At 54.9% G+C, this 17,265-nt stretch overlaps 1 protein-coding gene across 1 annotated transcript; it reads left to right on the forward strand.

Moving 5' to 3' along the window:
- The first annotated feature begins 2,621 nt into the window (after positions 1–2,621).
- GPD1 (glycerol-3-phosphate dehydrogenase 1) lies at positions 2,622–16,110 on the forward strand. The gene is made up of 8 exons (XM_074934757.1): positions 2,622–2,677; positions 3,395–3,572; positions 5,283–5,423; positions 6,002–6,140; positions 9,561–9,673; positions 10,070–10,303; positions 10,755–10,861; positions 12,062–16,110. Exons 1-8 carry the CDS (start codon positions 2,637–2,639, stop codon positions 12,156–12,158), a joined length of 1,050 nt encoding a protein of 349 aa, XP_074790858.1. The 5' UTR covers positions 2,622–2,636; the 3' UTR covers positions 12,159–16,110.
- The last annotated feature ends 1,155 nt before the right edge of the window (positions 16,111–17,265 follow it).

The raw sequence follows: 17,265 nt of genomic DNA on the forward strand, positions 1-17,265 counted from the left end.
TGTTATCAATACCTGTAGCCTTTCCGTTCTTGAGTGATTTCACAGCTGTCTCCATTTCTTCACATAGTATTGGAAAATCTTCCTTCTCTGTTGAATCTGGGCTGTCTAAGACTCTGGGATCTCCATTTATCTGGTGGTTGTATAGATCAAAGCAGTAGTTTGTCCACCTATTGATGCCCTTTCATCTGTAAGACTGTTCCCTTCTTTTTCTTGAATTGCGTTAGCTTTGGTCCATCTTTCCTTCGTCAGATCTTTTACAACATGGAAGGCTCGGCAGCTTTATTATTGATACGCTCTCCAATTTTAGAGTATTGTTTTTCAATCCATATCTCCTTGGCCACCTTCATTCCTTTCTTGATCTTTCTGCCAATCGCTCTGTAATTATCAGCTTCCTCAGTGCTGTTCTTGTCTCTCTTAAGTTCTCTTCTATTGTCCCATATTTGTAGTATTTCATTTGTGACCTGTGGTTTTGGTCTATTCTGTCCCCAGACCACACAGATTTCACGGGGAAGACCAGAGTTTCTCAAATTGGGGGTCCTGACCCAAAAAGGATTTCCGGGGGGGTGTGTTGCAGTATTGCTACCCTCCTGCGCTGCTGCTGATGGTGGTGCTGCCTTCAGAGCTGGGTGACCAGAGAGTGGCTGAGGGTCCAGCTCTGCAGGCAACAGCGCAGAAATAAGGGGGTCATACCATACCATACCATCCTTACTTCTGCCCTGCTGCTGGCAGCGGCTCTGGCTTCAGAGCTGGGCTCCCAGCCAGCAATTGCCACTCTCCAGCTGCACCACTCCGAAGGCGGCACCGCAGAAGTAAGGGTAGCAGTACTGCAATCCCCCCACCCCACACACACACTCCCTTTTGGTTCAGGACTCCTACCATTACAACACTGTGAAATTTCATATTTAAAGAGCTGAAATCATGAAATTTGCAATTTTTAAAATCCTGTGACCATGAAATTGACAAAAATGGAATATGAATTTGGTAGGGCCCTAGTTATTTACATTGAGTTTTATAAAACTACCTAAAAATCAGTGGAATTAGCATTAGACAAACAAGGTGGATGAGATGATAATTATTGTACCATCTTCTGTTGGTGAGAGAGATAAGCTTTTCAGATGGCACAGAGCTCTTCAGGTCTGAGTCTCCAGAATTTGTGTGGGCTACCAACAGGCTCCATCTGAGTCTGCCAGACCTGAAGAAGAGCTCTGTGTAAGCTCGAAACTTCTCTCTCTCTCTCTCTGTCACCAACAGAAGATGATCCAGTAAAAGATATTTTCACCCTCCTTGTCTTGCTAATGGCCTGGGACCAACACAGCTACACTAACACTGCATACATGGATTTGGCATGACACACAAAAACGATTGCTCTCACTGCTGCTCGGAAGCTGCAATTAACTAAAATTGTCTGAGCAGTACATGTTTGTATTACAGGTTGTGCTTTAGAGAGAATCCCCACATCATTCCTGTAAGGGAGAGATCCTCCCTGGCTACAGGTTAGGGAAACTGCCTTGCCCAAAGGCAACCTTCCTATACCTCAAACAGTTGTTGAATGGCAGCACTGGGATTAATGTAAAGTTCTTGTGTCCAAGTCCTGTCCTCGGCCCCATTCTCAGAATCAGTATATTGACCCCTTCCAGCAAAGTATAAATGTTTTCTGAAGAAAATGTAAAGGGGCGTGTGGTTTATTGGTCAAAGCGAGAAAGTCAAGACTGCATGGTCCTCTTCCTGGTTCTGTCACCTGAGACCTTGGGTGCAAGTTACTTCACTTTGATAAAGGAAACATAATCCTCAGGCTTGAGAGAAACAACTGTTTTTATTATTTAAAAAAAAAAAAGAAAAGAAAGGTAAGAGTGTTCCTGTCTCTGAGCCCTAGCAGCTTAGTTCTCAGATGCCTCCTTGGGCATGTTGATACTGAGGCCTGCCAGTTGCTTCAGCTATCAAAGCCCATGTGCTTCTTACCAACCCTCCCAGGCCTCTGCCCCAAGTAGCTCATCCGTAACCTTGCACTGCTTTTTCAACCTTATTTATTAGCTTGCCTTGTGGCAACCATCAGTCTCTGGGCTTTCAAATGAAATGTTCCAACCCACAAAGGCCTCTGTTGTCCCTCTGCGTCCCCAACACATTTGCTGGCTCCAGGATCAGCCTTGTGCTCTGAATGGCAAAACCCTGCCTCCTGCACAGTTTGTCCCTTCAGTGTAAATGCTGTGCTTCTCTCTGACCTCTTCGTGCCTTTGGCTCTGAGGCACTGATAATTTGTGCCACTCAAGTGATTCACCCGCGGCAGAGATCAAGCCAGCCTTTACCGTGACTGGCGGGTGCCACCCCAGGGCCCACAACAGTAATGATCCTCCCTGCTTGTCTCTCATGGCCCTCAAAGCGCTTTGCAAAGGTGAGTAAGGGGCAGTCTGGGAAGGGCAAGGCGTGTTGAGGGGGGAAGGCAAGGACCCCCCTCTCCCTTCTCCTGTGTCTCCACTGCCCCCCCCCCCCCCCCCCAAAGAAGCTGGCCAGGCGAGACTTGCGGCCTCTGGGGGCGGGGTTCTCTGCCTGGGGGCGGGGCCCACCCTGCCTGGGGGGCGTTAAATGCCCCCCGTCCTGGTGGGGCGGCGCAGTCGCCGCCTGCCTCCCCTTCGCCGACCATGGGCGGCCGGAAAGTCTGTATCGTGGGCTCCGGGAACTGGTGAGCATCCCCGGGGGCCGCGTCCCCTGCCGCCCGCCTGCCCGGGGCGTCCCCTGCCACCCTTGGAGCCGAATCCCGCAGCCGGCCGCGGAGCCTGCGCTTGGGGCGGCCGTGGGCGAAGCCGGGATTCCCGTCCGGGGCGGCGGGTCCCAGCCGAGCGGGTCAGGCCGGGCCCTGGCTGTCCCGGGGCCGCCCCCTGGCCGGGGTTGGGGGCTTTGCGACCCGCTGCAGCTGCCTCGGAGCCCGGCTTGGATGCGCGCCCCCCCGCGGTCTGCCCCCTTGTTCTCTGCCCCGCCGGAGCCCTGCCTGTCCCCTCTGCTCTGTCCTGCCGCCCCTGGGCTCGGGGTTATCCCGGCACACAGCCAGCGGCCCTGCCCCAAGGGTCCTTAGCCCTGTTAACCCCCGGCTCCTTTGACCCCCCCCCCGCATTGGATCTGTGGGGTGCCCTGGGGCCCTGCTGGGGGCTCTGGTGGGACCAGTACCCGGGCGAGTGCCAGCCCTCCCCACCACCAGGGAAAAGACTCAAGGCAGGTGACTGGCATCCAGTCCCCTTTCTGTGACTGTGGCCAAAGCCGGGGGCCTTGCTCTGCCGGGGCCATGTGGGAGAGTCCGCTCAGAGATTCTGCTGCTTAGGACCTATTGCCCCTTCCGCTGCCTGATTGTGCTCTCCCTCTGTGACACACACCCCCATATATCTGCCTCCTCTGCTCCCTGCAGGGGCTCAGCCATCGCCAAGATCGTGGGCCGCAATGCAGCCAAGCTGGAGCAGTTTGACACCACGGTGAACATGTGGGTATTTGAGGAGGAGGTGGGTGGGAAGAAGCTCACCGAAATCATCAACACGCAGCACGAGAACATCAAATACCTGCCAGGGCACAAACTGCCGCCCAATGTGGTGAGTCTAATATTTTTTTGGGGGGGGGGGGGGACACTATTTCACCAGTGGGCAGGCTCTGTAGTCAGATCAGGTATAGGCTGGGGAGATGCGTGGAAGGTTCCTGGTGTTTCACTGGCACCTTTTGCTCCGAAGCACTTGGAGGCTGAGGTGTTGCAGCCAGCTCTGGGCTGGAGGGCAGCAGTCGAACATCGCACAACACACTGCAATTGGGCAAAGACCTGATGAGCAGCTATCCTCGGGTTCCAAAGCTGCCTGGATCTCCCACTCAGCTCCCTGGGAAGCACAAACTAACCCTGCTGGAATGAAGTGATTCCAGGCCTGATGCTTAGACTGCTAAGCCACCTCTTTCCACTGCCAAAGCACATGCCAACCGATACCCCAGGAACACCTTCGTGGGCCACTGAAATGCAGTCAGTGCTGGGGTGGGCCCCAGCAGCTGTTCTCCAGCACCTAGCAATGTCACATGACCTCACAGGCTGGGAAGAGGCAGAGGCATGTCTCCTGTTGAAACTGCTGGGAGGATTGCGGGGGAGCTTGGGGGCAAATGCCTCCCTCTCTAGCCACAGCAGAGCCCCGAAATGCAGCTGTGGATAGAGGAGCTGGCTTGTGTCTCTCCCAGCAGAGTGAAGATCAAGGGGGGCAAGGTCTGTTTTCAAAGGCTTGTCTCCTTGGTGACGGAGGTAATAAATAACTATCTGCTCGGGAGTCGTCTAACTGAGCTGGTTCCATGAGGCCAGGACACAGAGGGAATGGCTTGTGCAACCCTTGCGGGGATGGCTCCTGCTCAGTTACTCATTCATGCAGTGACCTTGCCCTGTGCACCCTGCGCTGTGGCCCCTGGCTTCTCTTACCCCATGGAGCCCCGCTCCCCTCCCCGCTGTTTGGCTGACCCTGTTTCTCACCCATGCGCATGCTTTACCGCAGCCCTGACTGATGCAACGGGTGCCCTAGTTGCTCCTCACACCATACTGGATGGGAACCGTGCTGCATGTCTGGTTGTGCTTCAGGGTGTCAGGCCTGCGAAGAGCCCCCTTCTCTCCAGGGGTCTGTGGTGTTTTAGGGGCAGTGACCTCCATTACAGAACCATGTGCCAGCAGAGGAGCAGGGTTAAACCCAATTAAGACCCCCAGATAGGTGTGTGGTCTCCCCATCCATCAGCCTCATCTCCTGTCCCCACCCCAACCTCCCTGTCCTCTTGGATGGCCTCTCTCTTCCTGTCCTGGCCATAGGCTGAGCCTTCCTCCAATTGGTGCTGTGCCATAGAATCATGGAATATCCAGGTTGGAAGGGACCTCAGGAGGTCATCTAGTCCAACCCCCTGCTCAAAGCAGGACCAATCCCCAATTTTTGCCCCAGTTCCCTAAATGGCCCCCTCAAGGATTGAACTCACAACCCTCGGTTTAGCAGGCCAATGCTCAAACCACTGAGCTATCCCTCCGCCCATCTTCAAGCCCTGGCTGCCTCACTGGACCCTGTCCCAAAGACCCTGCTTGAACTCTAGGATTGAGGGGAGAAACTCACATGGCTCCTGACTTCAGGTGGGCTGTGTCCTTGCAGAACATGCTTCCTCCATAGGGGAGCCTCTGGCAGCCCCCATTCCCCACATTACCTAGTAATGCCCAGGGTTTTACAGGCCCCTCCTGGCACTAGGTAGCAGCTCTGTGACAATGGACACAGCTCCTTGGTGATGGGCCCGTTCCCCTGCAGGTGGCGGTGCCAGACCTGCTGACGGCCGCAGCTGGGGCAGACATTCTCATCTTCGTGGTGCCCCACCAGTTCATCGGCAAACTCTGTGAGCAGCTCAAAAACCATGTGAAGAAGGAGACCATCGGGGTATCGCTCATCAAGGTGTGAGCGGGGGAGCAGCATCTAGATGCTGAGCCTCTGAGCTGGTACACAGGGGTGGCTCTGTGCGCTGGTTGGCAGGGCATGAGCTGGGTAGGGAAGGGAGCTGGGTTGTAGCAAGAGGGGGCCAGGTCTCTAGGTGGACAAGGAGCTGGGGAGGAAGAGTCTAAGGCATTTTTCACCTGGAAACTGGGTTTCATGGGTATAACAGGCACGTTCAGGCCGCGGCACGGAGGGGAGCAGCAAGCGGGGTAACTCAGAAGGAATAGGAACAGGGTACTTGACTGTGCGGGGGGAATACTGCTATGGCATTGGGAGAGGGTGTGTGGGATGAGGGGAGACTATGGACCAAGCATTGGGATTGGTGGAGGGATAATGGGGCATGGGCGTGGGGGTTAGGGCACTATGGAGACAATAGAGATCATCAGGTGGGAGACCGAGGCATGACGGTCGGCCATGGGCCAGGGTTTAATGCAGATGGGGCACAGGGGACCCAGAGCGCAGTGCAACTGAGGGAGCTTGGGAGTTACAGGGCGTCCGACTCCCTGGGGCAATAACCACTGCTCCTGGTTGCATCGCAGGGGGTAGATGAGGGCCCAGAGGGGCTGAAGCTGATCTCACACGTTATCCGCGAGTGGCTGGGCATCGAGATGAGCGTCCTGATGGGGGCCAACATTGCCAACGAAGTGGCGGAGGAGAAGTTCTGCGAAACGACCATTGGTAATGAGCCAACCCCCCACTGTTGCCCCCTCAGCCTGGAGCCAGGGAGGGGGCAGGGCTAGAAGGGGTTAAAATACCCCACCCTACTCAGGGGCTCTACCAGTCTTCCCTCCCAGGACAGGGGTCCTGCCTGCTGCCCACCCCAGGCACAGGGCTTGGGGTGGGGGTCGGCAGGGAACGCCTGCAGGTGTCATGCTGAGGGAACTGATGCCATTGCTTAGTTGGGTGGCGTTAGAAAAGTGACTCTTCCTCCCCAACCCATCCCTGCACCATCGGGGTGGGTCTTTGAGCATCAGCCAGCTTCACCAGTATGACTCTGTGAATTTTCTGGATTTTCTGGCTTTGCACCATTGGCAAGGGGGACAAGCCTCTTGACTCCAAGGGGGCTGGAGCCTTGAGGGGGAACTGAGCAGAGGCCATGTGGCATCATGTTAAGGGAACTTCTGGTGACACTCTCCCAGTCTTCCAGTATCAGTAGGGCAGCTGGAAAGCTCAGCTGATGACAGGCCCACCGTGTGGCCTGTTTGTTAAACATAGAAGCAGCCAAGATCAACAGAGTGGCTGGCTGGCTTGGGCACCTCTTCCGTTCATGAAATTCAAAGGTGGCTTTGGCTTTAAAAGCAGGCAAGACACTGCAAAGGGGGTGGGGGGAGGCAGGCTGGAATGTTGTAAACCCATCATGCTCTTAGTCCTAATCACGGGGGTGCCTAGCAGCCAAAGCCCCGTTGGGCTGGGTGGTGCACAACCACACAGACAGTATCAGTCCAAGAGCTGGCAGGACTGAGGACCTTTTTCATGGCATGGGTGCATGTCAGTTATATCTTGGTGGATACACCAGAGAGGCTTGGAGTTGGTCAGGTCTCCTGGGAACTATTTTGGGGATATTACTTTATCTAGCATCGCAGCCTGAATGTGGCACTTTCCAGCCATGCATAGCAGCCACGTCCTTGTCCTATGGGGCGCCACTCAGGCAAAATGCAGACAGCAGAGGAGCAGTGTTGCAGCATGAAAACCAAGAGGCTAAGCTGGGTCTTGTACCATGTTACATTCATGGGTTTTTTTAATTTAGGGCAAAAATTTCAAACCTGGATGCTTGGAGTCAGGGTCTTTGAGCCCTTCACTGGCCTGGCTTTCAGAGGGGCCAAGACCTGTTGAAGGCAATCGGAGCTGCTGACTATGAAGCCAGGTCCTGCCCATGCCTAAATGTTGATGTAGGAGCCTGGCCCCATGTCTGAAAATCACAGCCTCTCCTGGTCCATTATTAAAGGTGGGCACTGTAGCTCAGGGACACTCCTCCAGTCCTGGGTCTTTGCCTGCTAATAGCTATGTTTTACAGTAACATCTCTTCCTTCTGGGTTATTTGCTGTGTTCAGAGTCTCCACCCCTGCTGAATGTGTTGTTTTAATTATTAAGAAATATGCCTCACTCATACAGACCAGAGCTGGTGAGCCTGTTTACAACAGCTCCTTCTAGACACCCAGGCCACACCTGTGGCTCACCCTGCGTTTGTATAGTGCCCAGCAGTAGGGACCCCGCCCAGATCTGGAGAGGCAGTGTGGGGGTTATGGTCATACAATACTATGCGTCCGGTCAGGGTAGGATTGTTCCCTGCAGCATCTGTCACAGCGTATTAAGAGCAACTTGGGTCCAACCGCCGTTATGGTTGTACAGGTCAAAGCCTCCATTGCGCTTCCCTGGGGAGCTGTTGGGGGATTAGAGCGGAGAAGCAGTGACCCAGTGCAGGTGCCTCGCCCCTTGGGGGTCTGTCGTGTGTGTTCGTGTTTGTTGCCCCCACAAGGAGATGAGTGACTCACACATAAAGGTGGCATTCATTCAACTCAAGAGCAGGCAGGGAAAGCCAAGCACGTGTTGTCCCTAATTAGGTCTCATCATGTTAAAGTCATGCCAGACGTGCTCTGGGTGTAGGCTCCTTATTAAGTCAAAATCTTGATTCTGTCTCCAGTTGAATTAGCAACAGGGCTCTGCAACTGCTTCATGTTCCAGTAACATTCATCAATCCACTATGAGGGTAAGAGTCGAAGCCTGGGGCATAGGTTGGGGTGGCGGTGGGGGGAGCATTTAGGGTTTTGTAATGTCAAACAGCCAGGCTGTGGTTCCCTTTATCACTGCAACAGCTGCAGGCTCCACACGCCTTGCTGCTGTCAGCCCTTGATAGACCATCTGTCTCCCACGATATCCCAAGGCTAACGACTGATCCAGTCTGTGTTTGTCCAGCATCCATGCAGGAGCTTTGCAGTAGGTTTATTTCTCCTTGCCTGTCGATGCTTTCCTCGGTCAACACTTTGAGGACTTTCCATGTGGGCACTGTCTGTGTATGTTCAGGAGTGCTGGATGAAATTCAGAGGGACCCCACGGGGGTTGGCTCACGCTGCCTGTTGGCCTGGCAAGACTTGGATTTAAATTATATTTGGAGGGTAGGGCTCATGCGCTGCCCTTCTGCCCCATCCACTCAGGGAGTCTCAGAGCACTTCACAAGCATTAAGCCCCCCGCTCCCAGCAGCCCACAGAGGTCACTGTTGTCCCCACCAGGGCCGGCACCAGCGTTTTTGCCGCCCCAAGCGGCAAAAAAAAACAAAAAACTTGCCACCGAACACAGTGGCGGAGTGATGGTGTGGCCGCCGAATTGCCACTGAGCGTGAAACGCGCTGAGACAGAGCAGCTGCCGAATTCCTGCCCCCGCCGAGGGCAGATTGCTGCCCCAGAGCCCGATTGCCGCCCCTTTACATTTTTCAGAGTAACAGCCGTGTTAGTCTGTATTCGCAAAAAGAAAAGGAGGACTTGTGGCACCTTAGAGACTAACCAATTTATTTGAGCATGAGCTTTCGTGAGCTACAGCTCACTTCATCGGTTGACTCCCCAGGCACCTGCTTGGTTCGCTGGTGCCTGGAGCCGGCCCTGGTCCACACTGTGTGTCAGTTTCCCCATCTGCACCATCTGGTTGTTACTATGATGTGTCAAACTGGGTTGCTGGAACCCTGGGAATGGAAACCAGGAGTCCTGGCTGTTAAGCCCTGCATTTAGCTGATCAGGGTGAGATGCCATGTGTAGCAGCTGGAGTTGTGTTCCTGTATTAATGATGTGTCCCAGAGGAGGGAATCCTGCTCCGGAAAAGGCACCTCTGCTTCCTTTTGCAGGTAGGACCCTGGAGTCCTTTTGTGGAGCCTCGGCACAGGGGCTGGACCAGTCCATGTGCCATCTCTGCTGCCCTAGTGTAGATAAAACCAGATCCCTCCCCACTGCTCTGCAAGGCCCCAGCTCTAACACCTGGCAAGAGGGGCTGAGCTATCCGGAGTGTGGAGGCATGTGTTCATCTCCCCTACTGGGCAGGTTGGAGGTGGGCACAATCCTCCTCCAGGGTGTCTGCCAGTAACACTGCTCCCCTCCCTCCCCCCCTTTTAGGCTGCAAGAACCTGGAGCATGGGCAAATCCTGAAGGAGCTGATGCAGACGTGCAACTTCCGGATCACTGTGGTACCGGAGGCTGACACTGTGGAGATCTGCGGGGCCCTCAAGGTGCATGAAAGGGCAGGGCATCGGGTTAGCAACAGGCCTGGCCTGCCATCTCTGCAGGGCATTTAGGGAGGCTAAATGGAGAGGCCCAAGTTGGACTTTGGCTGGGTCACCACTGGCACAAAGCATCATGGGAGCAATGGGGAGGCCTCAGTGTTACACCAAGTCCAGCAGGATGCCCATGCTGAGGCAAGTGGACATAGTGGGAAGGATGCCACCTAGGTCTCCCATCCAGGTGCTGGCCTGATCCACTCCTGCTTAGTTGACACTCTGAGCAGGAGGAGCAGGTATGGGCCCTCAGGAAGGTGCCTTGATGCTCCAGGAACATGCAGGCAGCTTGTGGCACTGACAGGGTGAGCCCTGCTGGTAACAGGCTCCTCTGGGCTGTCATCCCCCCAGAACGTTGTAGCTGTAGGGGCTGGTTTCTGTGATGGCCTGAGCTTCGGAGACAACACCAAGGCAGCTGTGATTCGCCTCGGGCTGATGGAAATGATTACCTTTGCCAAGCTCTTCTGCAAAGGCCCTGTCACCTCGACCACCTTCCTGGAGAGCTGTGGGATCGCCGACCTTATCACCACCTGCTATGGTGGCAGAAACCGCAGAGTGGCTGAGGCCTTTGCCAGGACTGGGAAGGTGTGTGTCAGGGTGGGGAACATTGGTGGCATCAGGGACCTGAGCCTTCTGGTCTTTTGTGGGAGGAGGAGGGATGGGGCTGGGCAGTAAATGGGCTGTAGCAAGAGGTGCCCTGTCCTGGTGGGTCGGAGCCCGGTGGCCTAACTTTCCTGGTGAATCTGGTTAGCACTCACTATCCCTGCTGCATTGGCTCAGCCAGTGCTGGATGCTGCAGAGGAAAGTGTAACTCCTCCACACCCATAACTGGACAGAGCTCTGCCCTGACACAGCCCTAGTGCACAGCTGTGAGCCCGTAGGTCAGATCCAGGCGGTGGCTGCTCTCTGCAGCCCATTTGGTCCTCCCCTGTGATGAAGCTTTCCGAGCTGGGGAAGGAAGGACAGGCTGGGGGCCGGGGGCTGCAGGTGAATGGGCCCAGCTCACCTTGCGGTTGGGTTGTATTTGCTTGTTTAGTCCATTGAGCAGTTGGAGAAGGAGATGCTGAATGGACAGAAGCTGCAGGGTCCCCAGACTTCCGCCGAGCTGAACCACATCCTCAAACACAAGAACCTGGTGGAGAAGTGAGTGCTGTTGCCCCTCCCCTTGGCCTTGCCCATGGTCTCCCTTGGAGCCCCACCTATGAGTAGGTCGGGCTCTCTGGCACATCCCAAGCCTTAGCTCTGCACCCACATGTGTAGTAGAAGTGCACCTGCCCCAGAGTCTGCCCCAGAGATCAAGGTCCTTGGTGGAGACAGAGGGTCAGCCTGCTAACTCTGATGAAATCCCAGCAAACCACCAGTTGGGCAGCTGGATGGTGGCAGCAGCTCATTCCTCGTTAGCTGATCTGGCGCTTTGTCCCTGCGTCAGTGTCTCTCTTGTTGCCCATATAGCTTTTGGAGTTCGCCTTTCTTAGGCGCCCAGGCCGTGGTGTTGTCAGGCCCTGTGGGCAGTGTCTGCCATTGTCACCAGCTCCTGCCTTCCAGTCTGCTTCCTCATTTATGAGCCGTCTGGGTAGGTGCCTAGTGCATGTTAGGACAGGCCTGCCTTGGGGCTGCACGTCAGCTGCTCTGCATGCTGGATTGCAAAACTGTACCCTCCTTGCCTGATATGGGAACAGGAGCTCCAGTCTCCTGCAACCATCCCAGCCATGGTGGTTTTTTAGAGCAGGTGATGCTGCTCTTCTCACATGTCAGGCCAGGTAGAACTGGTGCTAAACCCAGAAGAGATCATCTTGGTGCAGCAGTGACTTGCCAGTTACCTCTGAGTGCAACCACAGGGTTCTGACTCCTGTGTGTGCAAAGCCAGGCATGTAGCTGTGCAGATCTCGTAAGCTAAGTAGGGCCATCTTGGCCAAGACCTTGGAGGGGAGACCTGTGGGAAAAGCAAGGTGTTACATTTCTGATTCAGTAGGAGACGCTCTTCCTCCTGGATTGGTGTTGAGCCCCAATGCCCAGCAGAGGGGTTGGGGGAGGTGTCACCTGTTGAATGAGGCGCCAAATGTCTGTGGTCGTTAAGATCTTGTGGCACCGAGTGCTAATGCCAGGATCGGGGCTGTGCTCTATCAACGTCCGGTCTGATCTGCCTCTGTAGTCTCGGCTGGATACACCAGTCTTCATTTCCTGCCCCAAAGTGCTAAGTGCTGGTAAGCAAAAGATTTGGGGTGCAGGGATTCCTGTTGTTCCTGCAGCTGATGCTACAGAGGTTGAGACTCTGTCTGTATTAGAGATGGATTTGCCACCATCAGTGCTGCATAGTGCATCACTTTGTCCATCTGCCCATAGGTTCCCCCTCTTCACTGCTGTTTATCAGATCTGCTACGAGGGCAAACCCGTCGCTGACTTCATCAACTGCCTCCAGAACCATCCTACCCACATGTAACTAGGCCCGAACCACTGAAAAGGGAAGAAAGCCGCTGAAGCAGCGTGAGCCTTCATGTACAGAGACACTGGATCCTCCATGAGCCATGGCAGACCATGAGTAAGGGGGGTCCTTCCCATCGCCCTGGGGCTGGGTAGCCCTCAGCCTGGCGATGCTCTCTTGATTCTATATGGAGGCACCAAATTAAAGTCCCTCCTTCTCTGGGGTGTCTAAAATTTGCTGGCCCCCAGGGTATCCTCCTTGGGGAGGACATGGCATCATATTCCTCATCAGTGATGCAACTGGTGCTGTTCACTGTGCGGCTTTTCTGAGCTTCCTTCGTGAGCTGTCTGTAGATGAAGCATTTGGAGGTTGCTTTGGCTGTGAGGACAGTCTACTTTTGCGCACTGTATCCCTGACGGGGCTGCCTGGCAGGGCAAAAGTCCCTTGTTGTCTGCTGCACTGGTAGTTTGTTACTATTTTTTTTTAGCTTACCCTCCCCGCAGTGAGGGACTGAGAACATGGGCGGACACCTGCCAGATTTTATCTGTCCACTGCCAAACTCTTTATGATTTTAAGAGGGGTCATTGATCCTCATTTGTATAATCAGCCCCAGGGCATAGGAGCACCCGCACATGAAACACTGCTCCCCAAAGTCTCTTCCAGTGCCTTGGTTCCAGCCCAGCCCTGACTGAGACAGTGCCAGGACCCAATCAAACTGGTGAGGGTGAAGTCTCATTTTTGTGCCAAGATAACTCCACAGGTGTCAAAAGGCAGCTTCCCAGGGCTGTGTCCACTGCAGATTGTTAGAAGCAGCCAAAGGAAGTTCTTTAGCCTTTTACTCTGCAGCTCAAAGCAAACCCCATTGGATACTCAGATTCCTGAATCCTCTTCTGTCCCCTGTGACTCTTGGGCCACTCTGCCTTGCAGCTCCCTGTTGTGTCCCATGTAGCTCTTCATCCCTTCTGAGCTTTGTGCAGCTCCTGTCTGGCTAGTGCAACCAAGGGACTCATGTCCCTAAGTCAGAACTGCAGTGGGCTCCACTACCTGGATGGGTGGGTTGCTGGCTGTGAATCTTGTTAGCACTGCACCTTCCTGAGCAATTGGGCCAAGCTGCTTTTAATCAAGAAATGGGCTGGACCTGGAACAGCCTCCTGGCCCCCAGAGCATCTGGATTCTGTGCTTTGGGCCTGTCTCTGCTTTTACTTGTGTGCCTTGGAGGCTGCACCCTCCCTGATGTTCCTCTTGCTCTTGCCTGTGGGCTCTTGACAGGCCCAGCTGGGGAGGCTGAAACTGTCCACTATAATAGGGGCCATCAGTTGTCAACTGAGCTGCATTTCCCTGGAGTAACCCCTGACCTGGAGGCTGTGGGAGGGGAGACATTCACCAGCACAAAGGGGAGTTGGGGTCCCTGTTGATTTTCAGTGGGCATCAGGCACCTTGCTGCCCTATTTGCCTTTGAAAATGGCCCCTCAGCTAGCAAACCTGTTACAAGCCTGTCTGAACGCTGTCACAAAGCTGGATAATTGCTTGCTACAGCTTCACAAGGTTGTGGCCTCCCAATGCCCCAGGCTGGGCTCATGGGTGTGAGTGAGCAAAATGCTCTCCCACCCCCAGCGCTGGATTTGCCTGGTGTCTCTGGCTGGCTGAACATGAAAGTACTTCGACTGTGAATGTTTAATTAAAATAATATAGGGACATGAAAAAAACCTCAGCCCCCAGTCTCTGCAGTCTCATTCTGCTGCTGCTGGCTGGACCTAGGGCCAGTGCGAGGCCAGACTAGTGCATCCCCACTGTCCCTTCTGGCCTTAAAATCTCTGTGCTGTACCCCAGAGGGGTGGTATAGAGCCCCTAGCGGAGGCAGGTACAGCTGAGTGGCAGGGCTGGCTGCGGGGTTCCAGTTTCTAACTGGTGCCTTGGCTGACTGCTGTGATTCCACCTCATACGCTGGATGGGATGGACCCAAAGGAGCTGGGGCAATTGAGATCTTGCTGCCTACAAGGGATTGGGCGGAGTCCTAGGATCCTGTTTCTGTGTCTCTCCATAAGTGGGACCCACGGGTCGGGAGGGAGAATAGGGCTGGGACCCTGCAGTAAGAAGCTTGTGCAGCTGTAACCCCAGAGCCTATTTCCACAGGCTCCCCTGACATGCTGTCTTGCTGGTGTGTTCCTTGAGACTTTATTCTCCATGCTGTTCTCCCCCAGGACCGCTGGTTCCTCTTAGCAAAACTTGTCCAAGTACCTCCAGCTGGGTTGCCTCCCTGTAAAACACACCTTGTCCTAAGTGACCTTTCCAGTCCCCCTCCCACCAAGCTTTAGCCAGGGGAACTTAATCTGCTGATACTATAGTCACTCTTGTGCCTTTTATTAGATGCTTATTCTCTCCAGATAGCCTCTGACCTTTAGACTGAACTGACTGTATAGAAGGCTGCCAGCTTCAGCCTCCTCCCCATCCTGCTGGAGCTACAGAGAAGAGAAAGAACCTTACGCCCCTGCACCCTGACACCAGTCCTGGTGCTGGCTTTCTGCTCCTATTGCCTTGGAGATCGGAGATCTGAGAAGCCCAGCTCCTTTTGCATGAGGTGTTCTACCAGAGATCCCGCATTAATATGCAGGAGGGCTCTCCCACCCAGCCACAGCTGAGTCCCAGCATCTCCCACAGAGCAATCTCTGAATTACTCCAGCCTAGGCACATTGCAGGGTGGGAGGGTCTCTGAAATGCTTCTCACCCTGCCCCATAAGCTGCTTTCCAGTCCCCCTGCAAGCAGGCTTCTTCTTACACCCTGGCCTTGCATGCCCCAGATCCCAGTGGTCCAGATATTGCAGTGCCTGATGCCAGGCTGGCAGGGTGTGTGTAAGGATGTGGCTGCAGCAGCTTCTTTTACAGGTAGGTGCTTCCTGTATTCCCCAGGTTGCCTTGTCACATCCAGTAGTGGAGGGTTTTTTAGTAGCGAGGGATGAACTTGATGTGCTAGCACTGAGCAGCTTTACCTGGGATGTGGCTAGCTTGGTCCTACCATCAGACTTCACTGCAGGTGTGACAGAGCCCAGATCCCCTGGGGCAAGGATGGGCAGAGCTTGTCTCTGAGAGCCTCACTGTTCGTGAGGAAAAGCTCCCCTCCCCTGCCCAGCTGCTGGAGGTTGCTGGCTATAAAAAGTCTCCCCTTTGCCATTTGGAGTTATGTTCTGCAGACACAGCACACGTCAAAGGGCACTCTGGATGTCAGTGCGGCTCCAAGAGCTGCATCTGTTCTGATCCCAGGTGCAGGGGGGGATCTTTACTTGCCAGCAGACCCAGAAATGAAGCAAGCAGGGAAGCAGCCTAAGCACTTCCACTCTCAGTTTGTCTGTGGCTGCAAGGGACTTTCAGGTTGGAGCAAACTTTTATGAAGCCAGCACTAGGGTGCTAGCCCTCAGGCTGCAGGGCTAGCAGCAGTGAGCATATATCCTTGCTGCTGGCCCTTTGGAGGAGCTCACTCGGCATCCTGGCAGCATGGCAACTGTGGGTGCTGTGACGAAGCGGGACTGTTCTTAATGTTTCCTCTGAATATTGTGGGGGTGCCTCAGTTTCCCCTATGCAGTTCTTAAGTATCTAGGGGGTGGGATAAGGGTGTATGATCGTTGCAGAGCCCTAGAGGGCAGGTGTGTGCAGGGGTCTGGACACAGAGAATGGCCGACACCCTGTTTCCTGGCAACTGATGGCCTGGCCCTTCCCTCCTGCAAGGTGAGATCTAAAGGGTTGGAGAACAAAGGAATGAGGTGACCTCCTGGCCCGGGAAAGGGACAAAGCCCAGAGGAGGAGGGGCTGGAGGGAGTTTCAGTTTGGGGCTGGCTGGGGACATGCAGTGAAGTGCAGACGGGGTTGTCTGGCTTATTGCCCCCCAAAATGGACCCAGCTGAGGGGTCCTGTTCTCTGCACCTGCAAGCTCTGTGTTAGACCATGTTCCTGTCGTCTAATAAACCTTCTGTTTTACTGGCTGGCTGAGAGTCACGTCTGACTGCAGAGTTGGGGGGCAGGACCCTCTGGCTTCCCCAGGACCCCGCCTGGGCGGACTCGCTGGGGGAAGCGCACGGAGGGGCAGAGGATGTTGAATGCTCCCAGGTCAGACCCAGGAAGGTGGGAGCTGTGTGAGCTGTGTCCTGCAGACAGGCTGCTCCCAGAGAGGAGACTCCCTCAGAGTCCTGACTGGCCTCGTAGGGAGCAGTTCCAGAGCATCGCCCGGGGACGCCGGGACAGGTGCCACTTGTGCTGTGTTATTGTGAGAGGGACACCTGTTCGGTGGTAAGCAGGCTGCAGCCTCCTCAACAGACCTGCTGCTGTGCAAACTTACCTTAGGGGAATACAAGTCCCTTGTCCTCTTTCTCCTCCCCAATACATCTAATGTGAGTGCTGTGAGGGTCTCACATGAACAACAGAAAGGAGTGGAGGGTGAGTATGGCAGGGTTTCAGAGTAACAGTCTGTATCCACAAAAAGAAAAGGGGTACTTCTGGCACCTTAGAGACGAACAAATTACAAGGACTCCTTTTCTTTTTATGGGAGGGTTGCGGACCACGAGAAAAGCACGGTACGCTACTGTGTGCGGGAGACAGGCAAGCACCTCATGTCACACGTGGGGGGGCAGGGGGTAGAAGCTCATGTCACGTGGGGGGGGCAGGGGGTAGCACCTCATGTCACACGCGGGGGGGGGCAGGGAGTAGCCGCTCATGTCACACTGGAGGGGCCAGGGGGGTAGGAGCTCATGTCACACATGGGAGCGGGGGTAGCAGGTCATGTCACACTGGAGGGGGGAGGGGGTAGCATCTCATGTCACATGGGGGGCAGGGAGTAGCAGCTCATGTCACACTGGCGGGGACAGGGGGTAGCAGCTCATGTCACACGGGGGGGCAGAGGGTAGCAGCTCATGTCACACTGGGGGGGGGGTAGCAGCTCATGTCACATGGGGGGGCAGGGGGTAGCAGCTCATGTCACACTGTGGGGGGCAGAGGGTAGCAGCTCATGTCACACTGGCGGGGACAGGGGGTAGCAGCTCATGTCACACGGGGGGGCAGAGGGTAGCAGCTCATGTCACACTGGAGGGGGGGTAGCAGCTCATGTCACATGGGGGGGCAGGGAGTAGCAGCTCATGTC

The sequence above is a fragment of the Natator depressus genome, chromosome 20 (assembly GCF_965152275.1).
Source record: "Natator depressus isolate rNatDep1 chromosome 20, rNatDep2.hap1, whole genome shotgun sequence".
Taxonomy (NCBI): domain Eukaryota; kingdom Metazoa; phylum Chordata; order Testudines; family Cheloniidae; genus Natator; species Natator depressus.

Coding starts and splice junctions, on each gene's coding strand:
- GPD1 (XM_074934757.1), top strand. CDS start 2,637: ATGGGCGGCCGGAAAGTCTGTATCGTGGGCTCCGGGAACTG. Junction 3,573..5,282: donor ACAAACTGCCGCCCAATGTG/GTGAGTCTAATA, acceptor GTTCCCCTGCAG/GTGGCGGTGCCAGACCTGCT. Junction 10,862..12,061: donor CACAAGAACCTGGTGGAGAA/GTGAGTGCTGTT, acceptor ATCTGCCCATAG/GTTCCCCCTCTTCACTGCTG.